Here is a 22,182-nt window from a genome sequence, read left to right on the forward strand (position 1 = left end):
TCCGACTCCCCCCGCGGTTGTTTCCCACATCGGGTTTTCCGTGTCACCAAAATATCTTGTGTCATTATTTCCATATTTCGTCCTTTACTTTGTTTATATCGTTACTTCGTCTTAATTACATACGCATTCCATCACAAATCACATATAATTTAACCCCCGGATACGAGGCTACAAAGAGCGGTCGCTTTTTTATATATTGTATTGATCTAAAAAATACGATATATGTATAACCATCATTAAACATTTAAACGAGATATGATATTAAAAACTTAAGTTATCATTCGTCAATTTTTTTTTTCTTTTTTACAAATAATAATAGTCATATCTTTAACTTTTTGAATTACATGACTTACATCTAGAGACTAATGATAAGTAGGACAATCAATAACCTTTCATCAAGTTTTGTTTGCACAAAATTATCATGCCTTATTAAGTCTATTGCGTCTCATTTTCACTATTGCTCTCTCAATTTTTGTTCTAAGGAAGTGAATAGGATAGCTCATAATCTTGCTCAGGGGACTCTTTAGTAAGCTTTGCTATTTATTGCTGTCAAAAAAAAAATTATCATGCCTTGTTCACTAAAAGCAAGTATGCTAAAATTTCAATCATTGGGCCCTAAGGTAGTACTTTCTCCATTCAACTCCACTCTACCACTTTCCTTTTTCACGTTTGTCAACGCGTGTTTTACGCGGTAAATATCGTTAGTTAAGTATTTGCAAAAAATATAAAAGTTAGATATTTTTAATGTACTCGTAAAGACGAATCAAATAAGATCCCACATGAATATATTCACTTATTCATTGAGAGAAAATTGATATTGAATGTTTAATTGTGAATAGTGTAGAAAATTGAAATTGGTAGGGTGAAGTTGAATGGAGGAACTACATACTTGATACTACCATTCTAAAAATGCAAATCTTATCAACGGACTATATAACTATTTTTAGTGTCTCACTCAATAGTTCCGGGTGTAATTCCGGAGCAGTGTTTGTGACCACGTGAGCTTGATGAATGACGTCTTTTGCTTGTTTCTTCCTTTCGGCCTCTCCTGAAACAATGAACAAACTGAGGGCTCGGCTTGGTACCGAGCGTACTCACTCCGACGCTCAAGTCAGTAAACTTAAAGAGATTAAGTTGTGTGTTACTTGGCAAAGTATATTGTAGAGAGATAAGGGAGTTTATACCAGATTAATAGTGAGTTTATGGATGAAATGTGGATTATTCGATCGTTTTATCAATGAGGATTGAGGAGTATTTATAAACTTTCACCTTTTGTCACGTAGTGGCCAAGTGGCCAAGTGGCAGAGCAGGTGGAAAGACTGTTCTACCCTCGGCCGAGGGACCCATGGCAGGCCGGCTGGCCTGGTTGACTCCATGCCGAGGGGACTAGGATGTGAGTACGCGGATATGCCTCCCGGCTGGCTAGTTGCCTAGCCGAGACCCAAGTGACAGTCGCCGACAGTCGCCGAGGCTGCGTGGATTAATTTTATCTAATACGTTGACTTGCTGTGGATATCTTTGACCTTGCTCAATATGTTGACTCGGTCAACGGGTGCAGAATATGCCCCATCAATTTGCCCCCAGCGTAGTCTATGCCGTGGTATGGACCTTCGATGAGTGTTGAGCGTATTCTGCGCAAGTTGAATTTCTTCCCCGACTTCTTCTTCCTCGGCTTGGTTCTATTCAGGCCGTACCATATCCCCCCTCCACATGGATGTGTAACGGACATCCTATGTGGAAAAGAAAGTGGCGCTGGCCGAGACCAAGTTTGAGAGTGTCGTTTGTGCTTTTGATTGCCCCCGGCCGGTGCTGTCTTTGCTTTGTTGATTGGCTGGCCGTTAGCAAGTAATACCAAGGAGCGTGTTGAAGAAGATTTGTAACTGTATGTCGATTGACATTCCATGGCTGCATGCTTGACGCGTGGCTTGGTATTGATTGGTCGACATTTCATGGGCTTTGCCCTGATTGGTCCATTTCATGGGCTTTGCTCTATAAATAGAGCAGTGTGCCCCTTAATTTTTCGCACAAATTTCATTTTCTCAAAAAATTTCTTCTCTCTAGCTTTCTTCGAAGAAACTTCTCTCTAGTCTTCTCTGCGTAACACTTTTCCAAGGTAAACAAACAAATTTTTCAACTTTGATTTGTTAAGTATTTGTTGTCATGTCTTCTGCTGATGCTGGACCTAGTACTTCTGCGCCGGGGGGCGAACCGTCGCAACCTGATGAGCAGGAGCCACTTGCCTTTACCCCTCTAAGGTTCGGGGGCCCCAGGTCTCCTTCTCCTGAAATTGATGAGAGATATTTAGAGGGTATTGATGATGACGATGATGAGGCGACCCCTTCTGCCGTAGAGAGGCCGCTTGTTTCGGGTCACGGTGATGCCTGCTCGATCAGTCCTGATCGTGCTTGGACGAATAAGTTCGCTAGCTGCTCCGGTTCTGAACTTTTTGAACACCATTACTCCTTTGGCAGGGGGTATAGAATTGTTATCCCTGAGGAGGGTCAGGCCGTCTGTTGCCCTCCCGAGGGTTGTATCGGCGTATACTTCAGACACCTGGAGTATGGGCTCCGGTTTCCTACGAATGAATACGTTCTTTGCCATTATTAAAGCCATGAATGTCGCCGTGGCCCAACTGCATCCGTTGGCCATCAGGACGATTGTTGGTTTTGTATGGTTGTGTCTTTTCAAAGGGGAGGCCCCAATAGTGAACCTCTTTCGCCGGCTCCACCACCTTCGGGGGACTACCCTAGGCGGCCCGGGCTGGTACAGTATACAGACTGAGCCGGGTTATATCACCGTCTCTAAGCTTACTTCTTGCAAGGACTGAAAGGGGCGGTGGGTATACGTTGAGGTTCCGGAGGACTATCCATTGCCCGGTCCTTCCAGATGCGTCAATTTGCGGTGCGAGAATCGGGGAGCATGACGGATACGTCTCCCAGAATAAGCTTAAGATGGACGCCTCGAAGGTCTATCTTAATGAGGACGAAAAGCGGGCAATGAGGTGTTTGAGGCCGAGAAGGATGGCACGCCGAAGGGATGGATGCCCCGACACGGATCGTTCTTCGGGGATGAGTGCTCTGCCGGAGTTGGCCTCATACCGGCCCTCGAACAGGGTGAGTGGGGTCGGTGTGAGGCCCATCTTTGCCTTTTATGTTTCTGTTTTTGAACTTTGGTTTATTTCTTTTACTTAACTCCTGCTTCGTTTCTTCTGCACACCGATTAGGCCCGGAACTGCCTGCCTCCGTCCTCCAGAGGTTGGGACTTGACGAGAACGGGAGAGTTGTTGAGCTGCATCCTAAGGCCCTGCCACGTGATCGCAGACCGGCTCCTCACGAACTTATGGAGCAGCAGTTGAAGGCACTGGATGTGACGGCGGCTCAGGCGCAGATCGCCGGTAACGTGCCGCGCCGGAGATCAAAGACAACGTCTTCGGTGGCAACGGCGTCAACCTCAGCTCAATCTTCAGTCCCTGTGGTCCAAAAAGAGCAGGTGGTGGTGGTCGTCGATGTTGAAGAGGAGGTCACCGTTGCGGAGGGTCCTCCTCTTTCAAATAAGATAAAAGAGGCAGCGTCTGCTGCTGCCGCTGTTACCGAGGCCGGTAAAGAAAAGGGTCCTCCAACCAAGAAGGCTAAGGCTGGTACGGATCTAACCTATGGCTCAGATTTAGCTGGTTCATTAGGCATTCCTGATGACAGGCTTTCTGACATGTCAATGAATGTTGACATGGATGCTTTGTCCGAATTTTTTGTAGATCAACCGCTGCCGGCTATCCCTCTTATTGAACGGTAATTGGAGAAGCGGCCTGTGCAGACGGGCAATCAAAATGTCACCGTCGAATCCTCATCCCTGAAGCCTTCCCCCGCCCAGATTAGGGCGGAAGGCATAAGGTTGTCCAAGATGCTGGCGAAGTGGACTGAACTAGCCGGCGTTCACATTATGGAGCAAGAAAAGGTCATGGCGGAAGCTGCCCCTGTGCTTTAACGGCTTAGGCTTGAGCTTGCTGCCTCTAAGCAAGAGGCCGAGAAGGCGAAGAAGGACTTCCAGGCCGCCGAAAATGATTTCCTCGCTGAGCGAAAGCTCAGGGAGGACGCTGAGAAGGCGGTCCTAGCCGAGAGGGCCAAGGTTGAGGCTGTACTGGCTGATGCCGCTAAGCTGCGGGAGGAGCGGGAAAAATTAGAGGGCGGCTACAACGCCGTGGTTGGGCAAAAGGAGTGGTGGAAGACTCTTCATTCGGCTGAGGCGAAGGATCACAAGAACACAAAGGCTATCCTCGCCCAGAGGGAGAAGGACATTGAGACGCTTAAAACCGTCATTATCCCTAACATGTGTGCCCAGTAGCGGGACAAGGCCAAAGATGCTACCAGGGATGTGATCAAAAAGCTCCTTCCGGAAGGCGATTTCTCGTGGCAAGAGTTTGACCGGCTTCTGGATGAGAAGGCCGTTGCTGCGGAGGCAGAGGCTGTGTAGAAGGCAAAGGCGACGAAGGCCGCTGAGGAGGCTGTGGAGAGGGCGGCCCGGCATGCCAAAGTGAAGGAGGCCAGAGAGGAGGCTGAGAGGGAAAGGGCACGTGAAGCTGCCAAGCCTTCTTCTGGGCCGGCCACCAAAGATGATGCTGCTGCTGCCGGTGGCGAGCAGCTACAAGCATAGGGAGACGGGCGGTCGTCACCAGACTCACCTGGCCCTTCGGATAGCTTCAGCTGTTCGGGGGCCAACTTTTGAGCCTTCTCTCCTTGCCATCCTTTTCGCGCTTCATTGTCTCAATGTGATACTTTTTGTTGTTCCTTCTTCTTTTTTTTTTGTAAAACTTTGGTAGGTTGAGTTTAGGCTATCCTTATTGGGACGGCCGTCGACTTCGTTTTGTATCACCTGTAAACATGTTTAATAAAGTTTGTTTATTTGCCCTCGGCTTGGCCGGGGCTTTGATCACAATCCTTCATTCAGTTGTCTTCTTTTGTTATTAATTGAGCGCTTTTATTTTTCGTTTTTACCTTCGGCTTGGCCGAGGCAGTTAGAATGCGTATCTCAACTGTACTTAACGTTTTTAAACATGTTGGCATGTCGGTCCCTTCCTCCTTCACTCTCGGTCTAGCCGAGGCGTTAGATTTGCGCTTCCCAACCGCCGTTGTGAACATGTTAGCGTATCGGTCGTTGTGTCCCCGTCACTCCCGGCTTTGGCCGAGGCAATCGAGGTTACGGCTCAACAGCGTTCGTATCTGTAGACATGTTGATCGCTTCCTCTTTCACTCTCGGTCTGGCCGAGGCGTCAGATATGCGTTTCTCAACCGTACTTATACGTTCCTAAGCATGTTGGTCGCTTTCGCGAGTATCAACTGCTGTTGGCAAATCACGTTTCCCTCGTCACTCCCGGCTTTGGCCGAGGCAACCGAGTTTACGTTTCAACTGCTTTCCGTATCTATAGACATATTGATCGCTTCCTCTGCCACTCCCGGATTGGCCAGGGCAGTCAGATTTGCGTCTCAACAGTGCTTATACGCTTTTATACTTTGGTAGTGACTGCCCGGCTTTGGCCGCGGCGTCTATTCTGGCATGACTATGGAGGGGACTAGTATTTTGATGAAAAACTTGAATTATTCTTCATAAGGTGTAATCATACGTTGGGGTGTCCACAACGGTCTCGGACACCTCCGCCGTTATACAAAATATTTCCTTAAGTTCTCCGTGTTCCAGTGGCTCATCAAAGGAACACCCTCCATGTCCGTCAGCCGGTATGTACCCGGCCTCATTTCATCAACCACCTTGTAGGGTCCTTCCCAGTTTGCCGTCATTTTTCCATTGACGTTTCCTTTGTTTGTGGCGGCCGACTTTCTTAGGACTAGATCTCCTACTCTTAAGTCCCTTTTGTGGACCCTACGGTTGTATGCTCTTCTCATCCGGTTTTGATACACTGCCAAGTTGAGCCGTGCCGTGTCTCGACTTTCTTCGACCAGGTCTAGGGAGGCTCTCAGGCCTTTCTCATTTTCGACTGGGTTAAAGGTTTGCGTTCTGAATGTCGGCACCGCTGCTTCAATTGGTAGGACGGCCTCAGACCCATGGCCCTTCTCTTGTTGCAGGCGTACTGGGCTATGAAGTTATCCCTTAGGTCCGCGTAGCAGTATACCGAACCATTAGGCAGCCCCTTGTACCAACTCTGGGCCATCCCATGCAGGGTTGTTGGGAAGACTCGGCACCATACCTCATCAGCTGCTCCCATACCGACATGTAAGACTCGAAAGCCTCGGCGTGGTCGGTTGGGTCACTGTCCCCTTTGTATGATAGGGACGGCAGCTTCAGTTTGGTCGGCACGGAGACTTCGAGGACATAGGCACTGAGGGGCTGTCTGACCACGTGTCGAATGACACGTGGCGATCGGCTCCTCGCAACCCTAGTCCGGCTTCTCTCATTGTGGCGGGAAGGGCTTCTTGTTGTCCGACTTTGGAGAGTCGGACTTCTTTCTTCATTTCTTCGGGGGTGGCCTCGTTGTTGCCGCGGCGACGCTGTCCTCCCGCGAGTGGGGGAAGGACTTTGGTGCGCCCTTTGGTAGCACGGGCTCCGGCGTCCTAGTATGCATGGCTCCTTGTATCGCCCGGACAAGTTGTTCGGGGTCACTTTATGGGCCCTGGTCACCTGTGGGTGTGCTGCCGTCACCGTCGTTGCGGCGGGGGTGATTGGCGTACTACCCATCGAGGTCCGGGAATAGCTTCGGTTTGTTTGCATCGACCACATGTCCCATGACGGTGACTTGGCCGTGCGGGCGGCGGTGTTTCAGCTCTCTTGGCATCCGTACTTCACCGGCTCAATGACTCGGCCGGTGGGGATCGCCCGATCTCGAGAATTAGGAAACGTGTCATCCTGGTAGAATGCAGTTTCGTCGCTCACTATTATTTCTTGTTGTTTTGACATCTTCTTAGCTCTTTGAATGGTTTTTGGTTTGTTTTTTTTTTTTAAGGTAGGTGACCAGCTTTTAGTATGTTTCCCCACAGACGGCGCAAATTGTTCCGGGTGTAATTCCGGAGCAGTGTTTGTGACCACGTGAGCTTGATGAATGACGTCTTTTGCTTGTTTCTTCCTTTCGGCCTCTCCTGAAACAATGAACAAACTGAGGGCTCGGCTTGGTACCGAGCGTACTCACTCCGACGCTCAAGTCAGTAAACTTAAAGAGATTAAGTTGTGTGTTACTTGGCAAAGTATATTGTAGAGAGATAAGAGAGTTTATACCAGATTAATAGTGAGTTTATGGATGAAATTTGGATTATTCGATCGTTTTCTCAATGAGGATTGAGGAGTATTTATAGACTTTCACCTTTTGTCACGTAGTGGCCAAGTGGCAGAGCAGGTGGAAAGACTGTTCTACCCTCGGCCGAGGGACCCATGGCGGGGCCTATTGGCTGGTTGACTCCATCGAGGGGACTTGGATGTGAGTACGCGGATATGCCTCCCATTTGGCTAGTTGCCTAGCCGAGACCCAGTAATGTGACAGCCGACAAGTCGTCGGTTAGGCTGTCTAATACGTTGACTTGCTTTGGATATCTTTGACCTTGCTCAATATGTTGACTCGGTCAGCGGGTGCAGAATATGCCCCATCGATTACGTTACTTTATTTTGTGAATGAAAAATAAAGGAAGCGTAATATATTGACTGGATTAGAAAGAATCCAAAGACTATTCATGCAATTTAGTGAGTAACAACATTATCTAAATGTCAATGGATACCGTAAATTGCGAGGTAAGAGAGATTAGATAAATACAACTTAACTCTTGTGTTAACCGCATAAAGAGACTGTTTTCAAATGACTCATGATGAAAATTGCATCGAGAATTACATTAAATGACGGCTAATTCACAAGAGAAAGAAATGTAACCACTTTAGGGAGTCATTCTAATTTATTCCATCGTAATTCATAACCAAAAAATAACGAGTTTTTGGCTCCATTGAGAGGCTATACCTTCTACACTTCAAGTCTATCACCCTCGGGCGGTGGTTAATCTGGTGTGGTTTTGCAAGCTATCAAGTTATTCACGTATACTCGGCAAGGTTTACCAAGTGCTCACCAAAAATTAAGCCTATTTAATGAATAACATAAATCTAAATTTCTTTCTACGTTCAGAAAACAGGTTAAACCTATTCATCGATATTTTAAAATCTTGCTTTTTTTTAGTAAACTCGAAACTTTATACGGAGTAACTATTATCATGGATATTTGACAATGATTGTTTGTGATATGAAATTTCACGGGGAAAGATGTGATCTTGCCATCTTGGTGGTGGGTCAAAACTATAAGAAAGATTAATTAAAAGCATAATGAAGGGATCAAAGACATAAAAACAAGTCAAAGTATATAGAGAGGACTAAAAGCTAGTAAGAGCTTCATTAAGATTCTGGTTACCCCACAATCTTCGCAATTAAGTGTCTGAAAACAAAGAGTTTAAATTCATGGTCCCGTAAAACAAATATCTACACTATAAAATCTCACCTTAGACGAATATTATCCGTCTAAAGTTATAGACGGATCAAATATGTCACTACTTTTATAATAAGACAAACAATAAGTGGGATGGTGAGAGTTATCTTATTATCAGAGTGGTGACATATTTGACTCGTCTACACCTTTAGACGGATATACATGTCTACAATGAAACTAATTGTATCTACACATAACACATGTACCTTATCCATTTTATGAAGTAAATTAGAGGCGGAACTAGGAATTCCGTCTATCTGGGGTTAAATTTTAAAATTATACAAAGTGATAATTTTTTTTCTCAATATAACCCTTGTAAGTCGATACCTTTTAAAAATTTGTAAGGACATTAAATTTATGTGTCATTTATTTAGGTAGTATTTGAATCAAATATAAAAATTACTATATTACGTTTTGTGGCGGATATTTTGTGAGTTAAAATGGTAACAAAATGGGTTAGTGGAGAAAGGGAACCACATGAATAGTGTTGCAGAGAGAGAAAATGTGGGTACTTTGTGAGGTAAAATGGTATCCGTCACTTAAGAGTGACGGATATGTGCCGTCACAAACAAGAATTTGTGAATTTATAATTATTCCAACTTTTTTTTTTTTTTTGCGATGAAGCTTAGCAAAATTCATTTAAATTGACTTCTTGACATATTGAATTCGAAAAGAATGTAGACATTTTTTTAAAAAATTATAAGGGTAATTTAAAAAAATGATACTCCCTCCTTTCCAATATTTTTTTAAATTTTTAATATTTGTAAGGGGTGTTTTTTTTTTAAAATCCCTCAGTAGAGGTTAAACCTTTACTAATAAATCGTCAAAAACAACAGAAGTAATGTTCATCGGGAAGCCAACCGACCATTCCCGTCTACCCCTTCCCAAGGTGCCAATCGAGCAATCTCATGAGCAACCTTGTTCGACTCTCTAACTACAAACGACCACTTAACGGATCTAAAGGAATCACAAGCGTAAAAAATGTCCTCATAGATGAGGTGAAAATCACTTATACCGTCCACTCGCGTCTTCAACGAATTGATCAAGACTTGGCAATCGCTCTCCATCGTGACATCTCTATGGCCTCTCCTTACAGCTTTCTTCATACCCAGCAGTAACGCCTCCGCTTCCGCCTCCCTTGGATCCCTGACCGCTCTACGCTGCTCCACCGCCATCCACTTCAACGACCCTCTATCATCCCTGCACGCGACCCCTAGACCAACACCAACACCCTCTTTAACAACAAAAGCATCGACATTAATCTTAACCTCACCACTAGACGACTTTGTCCACCCTTTCACCCCTTCCTTTTTTGCTCCCCTGTCCACTCCGCCATTTCCCCTCAACTGTCTCGCCATCATTTATTTCTTTACACATCTCCACGGCCCTCCTCACCACCTCACCAATGACCTTATACTCCTCCTCAAAGACACACTTATTACGCCTTTCCCACACCGCTCAACACCCCACCATGAACATAACTTTCTCCCTCCGGTCTAACTCCTGTATAACCTTACACAACCACTCCCTCACCCGCTCAATCCCCCCTCCTTCACACTCCCTAACGCCAGCCCTTCCCATAGCCCTCCCAGCCCCCAGTCCCGAACCATGTGAATATGGGTGTCCACTTCCCCTAGGCAAACCGGGCACCTGTCATCCGAGCTCGAAATCCGTCTAGCAATATTGCTTTTAGTTGGCAAACCCTCGTTCCAAAGCTGCCACATGAAAGATTTAATGCGCGGTAACACCGGGACACTCCATATCATATTCCAAAACCGTCTCTCCTCGGCACTAGAAGACTCTGAAGGCGACTCCATCTCCTCACTCGCAAGAAGTCGATACGCTGATTTAACGGAATAGCATCCATCCTTTTCCGGGTCCCAACACCAACTATCCACCGGCCTATTGTAAGTGATTCTAATTTCCATAATTCTCTCTTGCCCAAAGGGAAGGGAAAGGTTTCGTAAGCGATGCAGATTCCATCCCCTACCACTACCATCCATAAGTTCCGCCACAACCATATCTTCATCAGCTTGTCCCCTCGGAGAAAGGACTCGTCGCGTTTGGGTCCTTGGTATCCAAGGATCTTTCCACACTCTAGTGCTTAGCCCGTCACCCACCTTTCTTCGCACACCCTTAAGAATAACCTTCCTAGATTCCCATATGCCACGCCAAGTATAACTCGGATTCCTTCCTAAAACAGCGCTCATAAAAGCCGCATTCGCACAATATTTGCCCAATAACACCCGTGTCATAAGGCACTCCCTATTGGTGATCAATCGCCATTCCTGTTTCCCGAGTAGTGCCATATTGAACTTGTGTAGTTCCCGAAAAACCAACCCTCCATAGTACTTAGGAGCACATAACTTCTTCCACGCTATTTTGTAAGGGGTGTTTTAATCAGTAACAAATGTTTGGGATATAGAGAGAGTATAAAATTTATTATAATTATAATGATGGTAATATTATATAGTATTTTTCAAATGGAGTATCATATTTTAGTCATTAGTAGTAAAATGATTGATAATTGATTGAATGATTGGAAAGAAAGATGAAAAGAAATAGCTATAAGTCTACAACGCGTCTTTCTTCAGACGGCTGTTTCCCGTCTGAAATAAGACGGGCAACATGTTGTTATTTTACAATAAAATGTTGCTATTTTCTGATAACATGTTACCATTATTTTTCACATCATTTTCAGAGTAAAAAGTGATACCTTTAATTATAACATTTTGTCATTAAATGGTTACATTTTCTTAAAAAATGGCAACATTTTGCCCATCTTATTTCGAACGAGAAAAAAGTCCGTCTGAAATAAAAATTTGCGACAAGTCTACAACAAATAAAAGAAAGAGCATAGCTTTATAAACAAACTAGCTTAAAATCCGTGCAACTTTGCGCGGGTATATTTATAAACATTTATAAACATCATTCAAAGTTATTTTAAAATAATTTGTATATATACGTGAAATATCTAAATATGAGTAAAAAATATTTATAAGCATCTGTGAAGAGTTTAACTTCAAATTATTAATCATAACTCGGAAACATGAATAAATATATATGTTAATAGCCAGATTATTATTACTAAAAAAGCGAACTATCACATGTTGATGACAGGAATTTGACATAGGCCAACAAACAAACAGACAAAATTGAAATATCTCGACCCTGATTTACCCCAATAAGTAAATTCATAATCACTATGAATGCCCCGTTAACATCTATTAGGGAAAGTTACAAATTTTATGAATTTAATGAAGACATGAGATAACCAACCAACTTAATCTTTGCATAATTCACAATTCATACGTTTTTCAAAAAGTAACCGAACATCCACATATATTGAAAATTCCCTAATTAACCATACTATTAATAGAAATAAATAACGTGCAATTTGATTCACAACAATTTTTTCACACGTTTGTTTGAGTTACTAAGTACTATTTATTAAAAGAATGGTTTACTACTTATTAAAATAATCATAAAAGAGTACATAAAGTGTTGTTTATGGTTCCAATTCAGATTTTGTAGTTATTGTGTGTGACCGTCATATGATGAGACTGATAAAAGTGACTAATTTATAAAAAATGGTGAGCAATCTATGTAAAAATTGATTGTTTTTAAAAAGAGTTCAACAACATCAGAGCCTTAATCCCAAAATGATTTGGGGTCGGCTGACATGAATCATACTTTAGAACCGTCCCTGGGTGGACGCACACCTCAAAATGCGAATAGAATTTTCACTACACACGGGTCTAAGAAGTGCAGCGCGTCTCTTCTGAGGAGACGCCCCAACGATGTTCAAATTCCGATTCTTGTCCATAGAATGTGACTAAGTTTTTATGCTGGGTGCCACAGACCTACCGCAACCCTCCTCCTTTATCCGGGCTTGGGACCGGCATTGAATGCCCGAAAACACTCACAGGCGGAGTTGTTTTAAAAAGAGGTCATTAATAACAAAATAGTGCGTGGAAACTTTTTAATATAAAATGCTAAATTTTTACCATAAAATGGTCACTTTTTTTGTCATCGTCTATACAACGGTCTCATAGTATAGTCTGGGATTAAGAATTGGCCCATGACACTTTAAAGTGTAGACACCTGTTTTGTTACCCGTTGTACTGTTTTGTATTATAAATTATAAAAGAATATCATAACAAATTTATTGTATATACTATATAGGGTATACAAATTATTTAAAGAAACCGCAAAATATGATATTAGGGAGACCTTAGAATATAGAAAAGTTAGTAAAAACTACAACAAAATCATGGTGGCATAAATCTCATGCTAGCAACATAAATGAAATTTCATGTGTTGGGTTTATTTAGTTACTGGGATTATTATCAAAGGATCCTAACAACTATGTTTAATCTGGAAGTGAGGTGTTGGAGGGAAAATATTATATTGTGGTTGTTGTTTTTGTTGGAGTATGTGTCCTTAACAATAGTGCGATCACATATTAAATCTAATAACAAGAATACAAAAGGGATGATTCAATATATTGTCAACTGATCAACATTAATCGGTAACGATTGGCTGATTAGAGTTTGACGCTACTGTCGTTTGACGGTGGTGATCAGTTGATCCCTTAAGGTCACACCTATAGGAAAAATCCCTTAACTGATAAGTTAATTAATTGAATATCGATACAGATTAATTAAATCCTTAAATAGAAAAATTTTTATAAATGAGTGAGAATTATATATCTTATTGTAATTTGATTAAATAAGATTCAATTTAGTAATTAATATGTTATATTACTAAAATTGATTAATGTTTATGAAATATTTGAGATAAGAGTAATTAGTTAATCATAATTGCAAAATATTGTAGATTATATTGACTAGACTTAAAATGACTCATTTTATATACATGTAATTATGAATTACTAGTCAATTTGATAAATGTAATTTATTTGATATAAAATGATATTTAATTTGTTAAATATGCATTATAATATCAAATAATATGTTATATGTAACATGACCTATCAAATTACAAATGACAAATTACAAAGATAAAATGGAGGTCCATTTTATGTATGAAAACCGGTTGGATTAGGGGTTAGTGGGTGATGATTTTGTCATTAGTTTATTGTATGCTTAGGACATCATCATTACACCATAAGCATGCCTTAAAACCCTAGGACGTACTTTATGTGTGTCTTTTATATGATGTTTTACACCCTATTTTACACGCATTTCAGAGCTCATTTATGTGGTTTATGCTACGATTCTCCCTATTTCCGTCTACTTTCGTGTTTTTGTACATTATTGCAGAAATGTGAAGAATCCAGCGGAAATCAAGCTAAATCCGTCCCCGAGTACCTTGCATTGCATTTGACGTGAAGTTTTTACTCAAGGAACGAACTTGGTGTGCATTTCGAGGCCTGAAAGACAACTTTCTGAAGAATTAGAAGCGGAGTACCAGCTAGTCCAGTCGATCGACTGACCTCCATGGTCGATCGACCAGAGCACGACATACAGAAGCTTCTGTTCAGCGCAGTCCAGTCGATCGACCGGTCACAGTGGTCGATCGACCAAGCCGTTATTTTGACGTGAAATAATAGAGCGAGGATTAGGAAGCCCAATGTGTTTTAGGTTTTGAGAATAAAGTTACGTGATATTTCTATATAACGTAACCTGCTCATTCAGATACATGGATTCAGTTTTAGTTTATCATCAATAATTAGGGTTCTTAAGATTATTGTTCTTTCATTAATAAAGTTTCTATTTGCATTCGGTTTTGATCTTTCCTTTACAATTCCTTTATACGGTATTCTTCTGTTCTAATATTCAGTTTTATTGCTTTCGTTCGTAGTATAGAATTGCTAGGTTAGATCTCCCGAAGCCAAATTATCGTTTTATGCTAGTCTTTTGTTCAGTTAATTTAAGCATGAATTCGAATGTTTTAATTGTTAAGTTTATTGTTGTTATTATTTCCAGTATGAGTAGCTAAACCCCTTGTGTTAGGATGTAGGGAATTTGTAGTATAGGCGACATTAGAATAGAAGACCTAGAACGCGCCATGGTCGATCGACTGGGTTCCCTGGTTGATCGACCGGCCACGTGAGATATGCTTCGTTTTAATTAATTTAATTTCCATATTTGACTAATCGAGTGCACGCGACTAGTTGAATGTTTAGGAATTGACCGACCCAATAAAGATCGAAAGATAGGGAAGGGAGATATCCTACCTAATTAAGACGACTAGATTAATGAGATTGAAAGATGAGTTAATTTAGCCTTTTAAATCACTTTTCAGGACGAAAGTTAGCATTAGTGACATTAGGGACCTGTAATGAGATCGAAAGATGCTACTTGTTGAGAATGGACCGAGAGGACTTCTTATTTTCCCGTCTCACGTGTTTGTTTTAGACCTACCTAGGATGCTGCCGCCGAAACTATAGTGAACCGACCATCTTAGCACCCTTTTAATATTTGATTTCATCTACCAGCTTAGTTTACTTTTCATTTATTGCCTTTAGTCATAGATCAACACAAAACAAACCCCCACTCACTTGTTACTTTAAGACTAGAATTAGATAACTATTAATTGCATCGCCTACTTGTGGTTCGACCCTGACTGCCACTAGCTATAGTAGTAGTTTGGACTATAAATATTATTTTTGGTGCACACAACGACAGGCATCACTACTCTAACTTATGGGTAAGAACAAAAAGAGTTTTGAAAAGAGAAATTACCCTTCCCCATGAGTAGAAAAACCGGTGCCCCTCTTACACTCTAGTGGTGTAGTTTTCATTTATATACTCATTCTTATTTTTCTTATGTGAAATAAGAAAAAAACACTCTACCTTTCTCTACACATACAACATAAATTGTTTATGCAAAATGTTCAAAAATCTAATAAACCTCACATATTACTAGTGTAGTAATAACCTAATATTAAATTTAAATTTAAGGGTTACTAATATATGTTATCTAGTTAATAATATTATTAGTGTTATGGGATAGTCTTGTGTGCAACTAAGAGGAGGTCTTCTACTTTGAAGACTTGGTGATCTTGAAGGATCATCCAATATTATGAGCTCAAGATCAAGTGTAGGAAGGAATCCTACACATGTGCCCATTTTCGTCCCACATATAATGTAAGAAACATGTTTTTCTTCTTATTTTGTATAAAATCATCTTGCATGCAACTAGATCCACATGACATAAATTATGAGTAATTTATAAAAATGAATTAGATGAGTCTAATAGGGGTATATAAACCTTTCAGTTTTATTATATTACTGTCTTAAAGCCGTGCAAATTGCACGGTTTGCTATTTGAATTTTATTATTTTGAGGTAGTGTTAAAAAATAACAATTAAGATTTGTGTTGTTTTGAAAGTTGTCACCAAATAATTGCACGGGTTAATGTGGTTAGTTTTCGGTGAAAATACTCCCTCCTTTCAAACGCATTTCATACGTTTGATTAAAATATACCTCACATATATTGAAAAAAAATGTGTGTAATTCAATGGAGCTAGGGTGTAAATGAGTAATAATTTTAAAAATATTATAACAATTAAGCCTCGTCTAATTCATAATAATATGGGCTAATTTATTCTAAACAGTTATGAATCCAAATGCTTGGCCCATGAAATAATAAATAAATACGGGTTTCAATGAGGCTACTCTACCTTTCTTTTACAGCTGCAAAAAAAAAAGGGAAATCTATTTCTTAATATGGGTCAATTTAATCTACAATGTATATACATTTATTTTACATTTTAATATATGGACATTCATATTTCATAATGTGGGTTTACTCAATTTATAAATGTATAGCGGCTATACCTATTAAGACATGACCCACCTCGTAAACCCGGGGCAGCCTAGTTTCTTAGGATTAAAGACCCATTAATCTTGACATGCGGCTCGACTCGAGATTACCCGTTATTTTATGGTCAAAACTCGTTCAGACCGAGGCTCAACCAGTTAGGTCAAAGATAAGTCAAGAATAATATTAAAATTAAAATAAAATAATACTATTACTAAATATTATAACATTGTTAATATTAAATATGATTTAATTTTTTAAAAAATATGTTTTTCGGCTTAAAATATTGCAATGTAAAAGATGGTTATAGTTTTTTATGGCATGGAATTTAATGGTTAAAATGATATAATTAGTGACTATTTTCAGCAAAAATAGCTAAAATAAATTTTATGGCATGGAATTTTTCCCTAATATTGTATATATGATATGGACATTAGATCTAAAGTTGTATGATTAATTTTGATTGATTTGGTATGTTTATTGATTTTTATATGATAAAATCGATAAAAGGGCAACTTTATTAGTCATAAAATTAATTCGAAATTTTTGGTTGAAATTTTGCCATTTCCAGGTTCTGTAAGTTATTTAAGAATATTAAAAATTTTGATTTTGATTTTTTTTCATAATTTTTATGTTTAATTTGGAATTGAATGGTAAAAGTTACGATTTATACGATTTATTAATGAAGTAAATTATAAATATTTTGTGGGTAAATTTTATTGAGGTTTTAGAATCTTGGTAATATTTCAGTAAATGCAAAAGTGTGATTTCGAAATTTTTCAAATTTGTATGATTTATTGGGAATTATTTCATAATTATTATGATTAAAAGAAGTTTAAATAAGCAATAATACAAAACCAAGTTGAATTATTGTCAAATGTTTAGTGAAGACTAATTTTTGAGTCCTAAGAAGGTTAGGATAATTAACTTGGGCTTAAATTTGATTTAAGTATTGATTTGTGATTTTAATAAGTTATTATCACGCATTTCCGTAAAATCAGATTATAAAAGATATAAGGTTTAAATGGGGCGATTTGGCACATTAATTTGGCATGCTAGACATATATATTTATGCTGCATATTTTATTTATGAAATTCATATTTTATCTATGTAATTTTGAATTATATATTTTTATCTTAGTATGGCCTTAGTTTTAATTGGTATTAACCGTAATGTAAGGAATACCGATTCGGTTGTAATTTTAATGTGATCTCGTATCACTTTTATTTTTACTAGATTCATTTTACAAATGTATAATAGAAATGCTATGTATATTTATTATTATTTGTAATTCCGGAGTTCCTTCAAGACGGCGCCAATCGGTAAGGCGTTCCGATCAAGACAGAGTCCTTGGGAAGCGTGCCACTTGAAGTTCAAGGGACCAATAGAGTTGGTTTCCGAATTTGTAAGTAGAATATTAGATTTTCTATTTTAGGAAGGCCATACTAGGAAATTTATTTATTGCTTTGCATTTTTCCTTTATATGTTTGCATGCATTGCCAAATCGCCATAAACTAAACATGCATATTATATCGAGTATTCGACCGTGTCAATTATAATTATCGTTAGTTCAACAAAAATTTGATAGATAATAAATTGACTCGACCTCACACATATTAAAAAAAAATTGAGATTAAGCCTTACCAAATAGTAGGACCCATGAATCCCTGTGACATTTTGTAATACTACGGTTTTATGAGTCTCTGGGTACTCTATCGAGTAGGGCTTACTCTCTCGAGTAAGTATGTTTTGGTATACGAAACAGTAGTTTGCCTGTAGGGTACTCGATCGAGTAGCCTTGGCACTCGATCGAGTAAGTGGCACTCGATCGAGTAAGTGACTTACTCGATCGAGTAAGTCGGTTATCGGGTGATATTTGACGGGTTTTTTTAATAATGCGGATTAATATATATAATACTCCATCATCTTTTCCTAAACACTTTTACAAACCTAATACACAAAAAGAGAGATTGCAAACTATGTTGTTCGATTCATTCGCATTATTGGCAAATCCCGGAGATAGAGTTGTCGGATTCCTTTGTTCTTTATACCATTGTGATCCTTGCATCAAGGGTAAGTTCGACGTACCATTTTTATTGCAATTGGTTAATGTTAGTTAAACCCTAATTTGGGAATTGGGGGTTTTTATGATTGTGTTGTTGTGGTAGTAATTGTTTGAATATGTGTATAGGAGGAGGGTTCGTAGAAGAGAGGTTTTGAGACAGCTGCTAGATCGTCTGATTTGTGATTGCATTCCAGGTAGGGTTTTCCTACTCAGTATAATTACATGATGTGATTGGTGGTTTCGTTGTGATTGTTGTTAAAGTATATTGTTGGCAGTTGTGACCACTACAAAAAAAACGTTTCGATGCGACGGACACATTGCGACGGAATACTAATCCGTAGCAAATTTAAACCTGCGACGGACCTCATACTGTGCAACAGACTTGCGACGGATTTTCCGTTGCAGCCTATTTTACCAGACCTCCAAATTTTCTGACATGGCGGGAAGGTCTGCGACGGAATTTCCGTCGCTATATTAAAATAATAATTAATTCTGCGACGGAAATTCCGTCGCTGCATTAAAATAATATTTTTCCTGCGACGGAATTTCCGTCGCAGACATTTTTTAGTGTCCAGCTGTACACCTCTTAACACGCTGGAAAAATAATATTATTTTAATTTTGCGACGGAAAGTCCGTCGCAGGCTTTCTTTATACGGGCAGCAGCGGCTTCCTTCTCCTTCATTATCACTCTTCAATTATTTACCCCAAAACTCCCAAAAACTCGTCTCCCTCAATCCCACCACCACCACTCCCACCACCACCACTCCTACCACCACCCTACTCCCCAAATCACTCCTCCTATTTCTCCTTTCTCCTTTCCCTTTTCCCCTTTCTTCTTCTTTCCCCTTTCTTCTCCTTTCCCCTTTCCCTTTTTTTTTTCTGCCGCCGCCGCTCCCTCCCCTTGTCTCCTTCTCTTAATTAATATAAGGTTTGTTTAATTTATTTTACTATTTTGATTAATTAGGGTTTATGGTTATTGTTTTGATTAATTATGATTAGTTTAGGATGCTTAGTATTATTAGGATTGTTTAGTTTAGTTGAAAGCCAATTTAGGATGTTTAGTATTATTAGGATTGTTTAGTTTAGTTGAAAGCCAATTTAGGATGTTTAGTATTATTAGGATAGTGAAATTTAGTTAAAAGCCAATTTAGGATGTTTAAATCAATTTTATAATACTTAGTTTAATTAAGTTTAGGATTGTTAAAATATATTAGTTTAATTAATATCCAATTTAGAATGTTTAGGATTATTAGGGTAGTTTAATTTAGTTAAAAGCCAATTTAGGATGTTTAAATCAATTTTATAATGCTTAGTTTAATTAAGTTTAGGATTATTAAAATGATTTAGTTTAATTAAAAGACAATTTATGATGTTTAAACCAATTTTAGGATGCTTACTCTACTTTTGCTTAGTTTTATAAGGTTTATTAGTAATTATTATGTTTGTTTTGATAAGTTGTGTACATTTGTGTCATGTGTATTTTTTTTTACAAATATTAATTCATCTTATGCTTTTGTTGTGATTGTTAATATATTTTTGACCTAGTACCCGTTCAGGGATTACACATTAGGTGTAATTCTTGAATAGTCCCCGTTTTGGGACTGTCTTTGAATCTTTTATGCCATTTAGGTGGTAAATACTCAATTATTTTCTTGATTGTTATGAGACAAAATTTGGTTGACATTTTCTTTAATTTTCTCCGAATACATATGTAGAGTGAGAATTCATTCTAAATAATGTATTTGGAGAACTGTAAGGAAGTGCTGCCGAATTTTTGTCTCATTACAATCAAGAAAAAAAATTGGGTATTTACTAATGGTATGAAAGATTCAAAGATGGGTTTAGGTTGGAGAGATAAGGACCCCAATACTGAAAGTATTTTTTTGCAGGTTGTTGTTGTTGTTGTTGTTGTTGTTGTTGTTGTTGTTGTTGTATGAAAGATTTAAAGATGAGTTTATGAATGCTCTTACCATTTTTATTAATAATTTTTATTTACTAATATATATGTAGATTTGCAATGAAGAGATTAGAACGAAACTGGATGTATGAAAGGTTGGATTCCAATAAAAAAATTAAGGAAGGAATTCGTAATAGGGGTTAATAAATTCATTGATTATGTTAAGCAACAAGACGAATTCATTAGAAATAAAGAAATTAGGTGTCCATGTAGTAAGTGCAAAAATAAAAAGTTTTTAGTTGAACAAGAAGTACGAAAACACCTTGGTCTAAAGGGTTTTTGTGACAACTATTATGATTGGGTGTGTCACGGAGAGAAATTCCCCGTTTAGGAAGAGAAAATGGCAATGCCCTCTGACAATCCTTATAGGGATATGGTAGAGGATGCGTTGCGCGATATCATTGATCAAATTAGGGAAGAAGCTCTTAATGCCGAGGTGGTTGATGAATCTCCAAATCCCAATGTATTAGCCTTTTTTCAAATGTTAAAACGTGCCGAGCAACCTGTCTACGAGGGATGTCGACTCTCATTGCTACAGTCGGCTGCAAGGCTTGTCACTCTAAAATGTGAACACAACTTAGCCCATAAATGTGTAGATGGTTTCACGTCACTCATGGGAGACCTTCTTCCTTAAGATCATATTTTGATGCGTAACTTCTATGAAACCAAAAATGTTCTCAAAGCTCTTCAACTTCCTCATGAAAAGATAGATGCATGTTTTAATGGATGTATGCTTTTTTGGATGGACGACGCTCTTCTTGACAAGTGTAGAAAATGTGGTAGAGCTAGGTACAAAAGTGCAAAGAATGAAAATGGTAAAAGGGTCCCCGAAAATTTCTTAAATTATTTCCCAATAGGGCCACGTTTGCTACGAATTTATGCCACAAAAAACCTCGCGGAGCAAATGCGTTGGCATTATGAAAACTCCCGAGTTAGTGGGACAATATCTCATCCAAGTGACAGTGAGGCGTGGAAACATTTTGATCATCTTCATCCTTCTTTTGCATCTGAGCCTCGGAATGTTAGACTTGGACTTTGCACCGATGGTTTCTCGGCTTTTGGGCCATTAGGGAACTGTTATTCATGCTGGCCGGTGATGCTTACACCTTACAATTTACCACCCTGGCTATGCATGAAAAGACAATTTATGTTCTTAACATTAATTATTCCTGGACCAAAGAGTCCCAAACAAAACCTTGACGTCTATTTACAGCCTCTAATTCACGAGTTGAAGCAATTGTGGGACACGGGATTGTTTACATATGACGTGTCTAGGAAACAAAACTTCGACTTAAGAGCCGCACTCCTATGGATGATCAACGACTTTCTTGCTTATGGCATTTTATCTGGTTGGTCAACTGCTGGTGAGAATGCATGTCCATGTTGTACGAAAAAAGAGACTAAATTGACTTGGCTTCAGCATAGCAGAAAATGGAGTTGGTTTGATTGTCATAGACAATATTTAGAAAAGGTCCACTTTCGAAAAGGAAGAATAGAGAACGATGTTGCTGGAATGAGGTTATCCGGCGAACAGGTGTGGGAATGTGTGAAAGATTTACCAAAAATCGTGGATGCATCTGACCATGAATTGAAAACGGTTAAAGCGAAACGAATTGGGTGGTGGAAACAAAGTATTTTTTAGGAGCTTCCATATTGGAGCATATTACTAATTCGACATAACCTTGATGTCATGCATATTGAGAAATTTTTTTTCGAACAACCAATTCACACGGTGATGGATAGAAAAGACAAGACAACCTTGAAACCAAATGCACAAAAAGACATTTTACAACTTTGTTCAAGGTCGCGAAAGGTGGATTCAGTCGTTTTGAAAAAATAGCAGAAGAAAGTGTTGTGTGATTGGATATGTAATTTAAAGTTTCTAGACGGCTATGCTTCAGATTTGAGA

General features: G+C 39.3%; 1 protein-coding gene across 1 annotated transcript; it reads right to left on the reverse strand.

The window, feature by feature from the left end:
- Positions 1 to 9,303: 9,303 nt before the first annotated feature.
- On the reverse strand, positions 9,304 to 9,816 carry LOC141629626 (uncharacterized). Its single transcript, XM_074442600.1, has one exon. It carries the CDS (start codon positions 9,814 to 9,816, stop codon positions 9,304 to 9,306), a length of 513 nt encoding a protein of 170 aa, XP_074298701.1.
- Between the last annotated feature and the right edge of the window lie 12,366 nt (positions 9,817 to 22,182).

The sequence above is a fragment of the Silene latifolia genome, chromosome Y (genome assembly GCF_048544455.1).
Source record: "Silene latifolia isolate original U9 population chromosome Y, ASM4854445v1, whole genome shotgun sequence".
Taxonomy (NCBI): Eukaryota; Viridiplantae; Streptophyta; class Magnoliopsida; order Caryophyllales; family Caryophyllaceae; genus Silene; species Silene latifolia.

Bases quoted from the DNA above. Each gene is read 5' to 3' on its own strand.
- LOC141629626 (XM_074442600.1), bottom strand. From the start codon at position 9,816: ATGGCGAGACAGTTGAGGGGAAATGGCGGAGTGGACAGGGGAGCAAAA.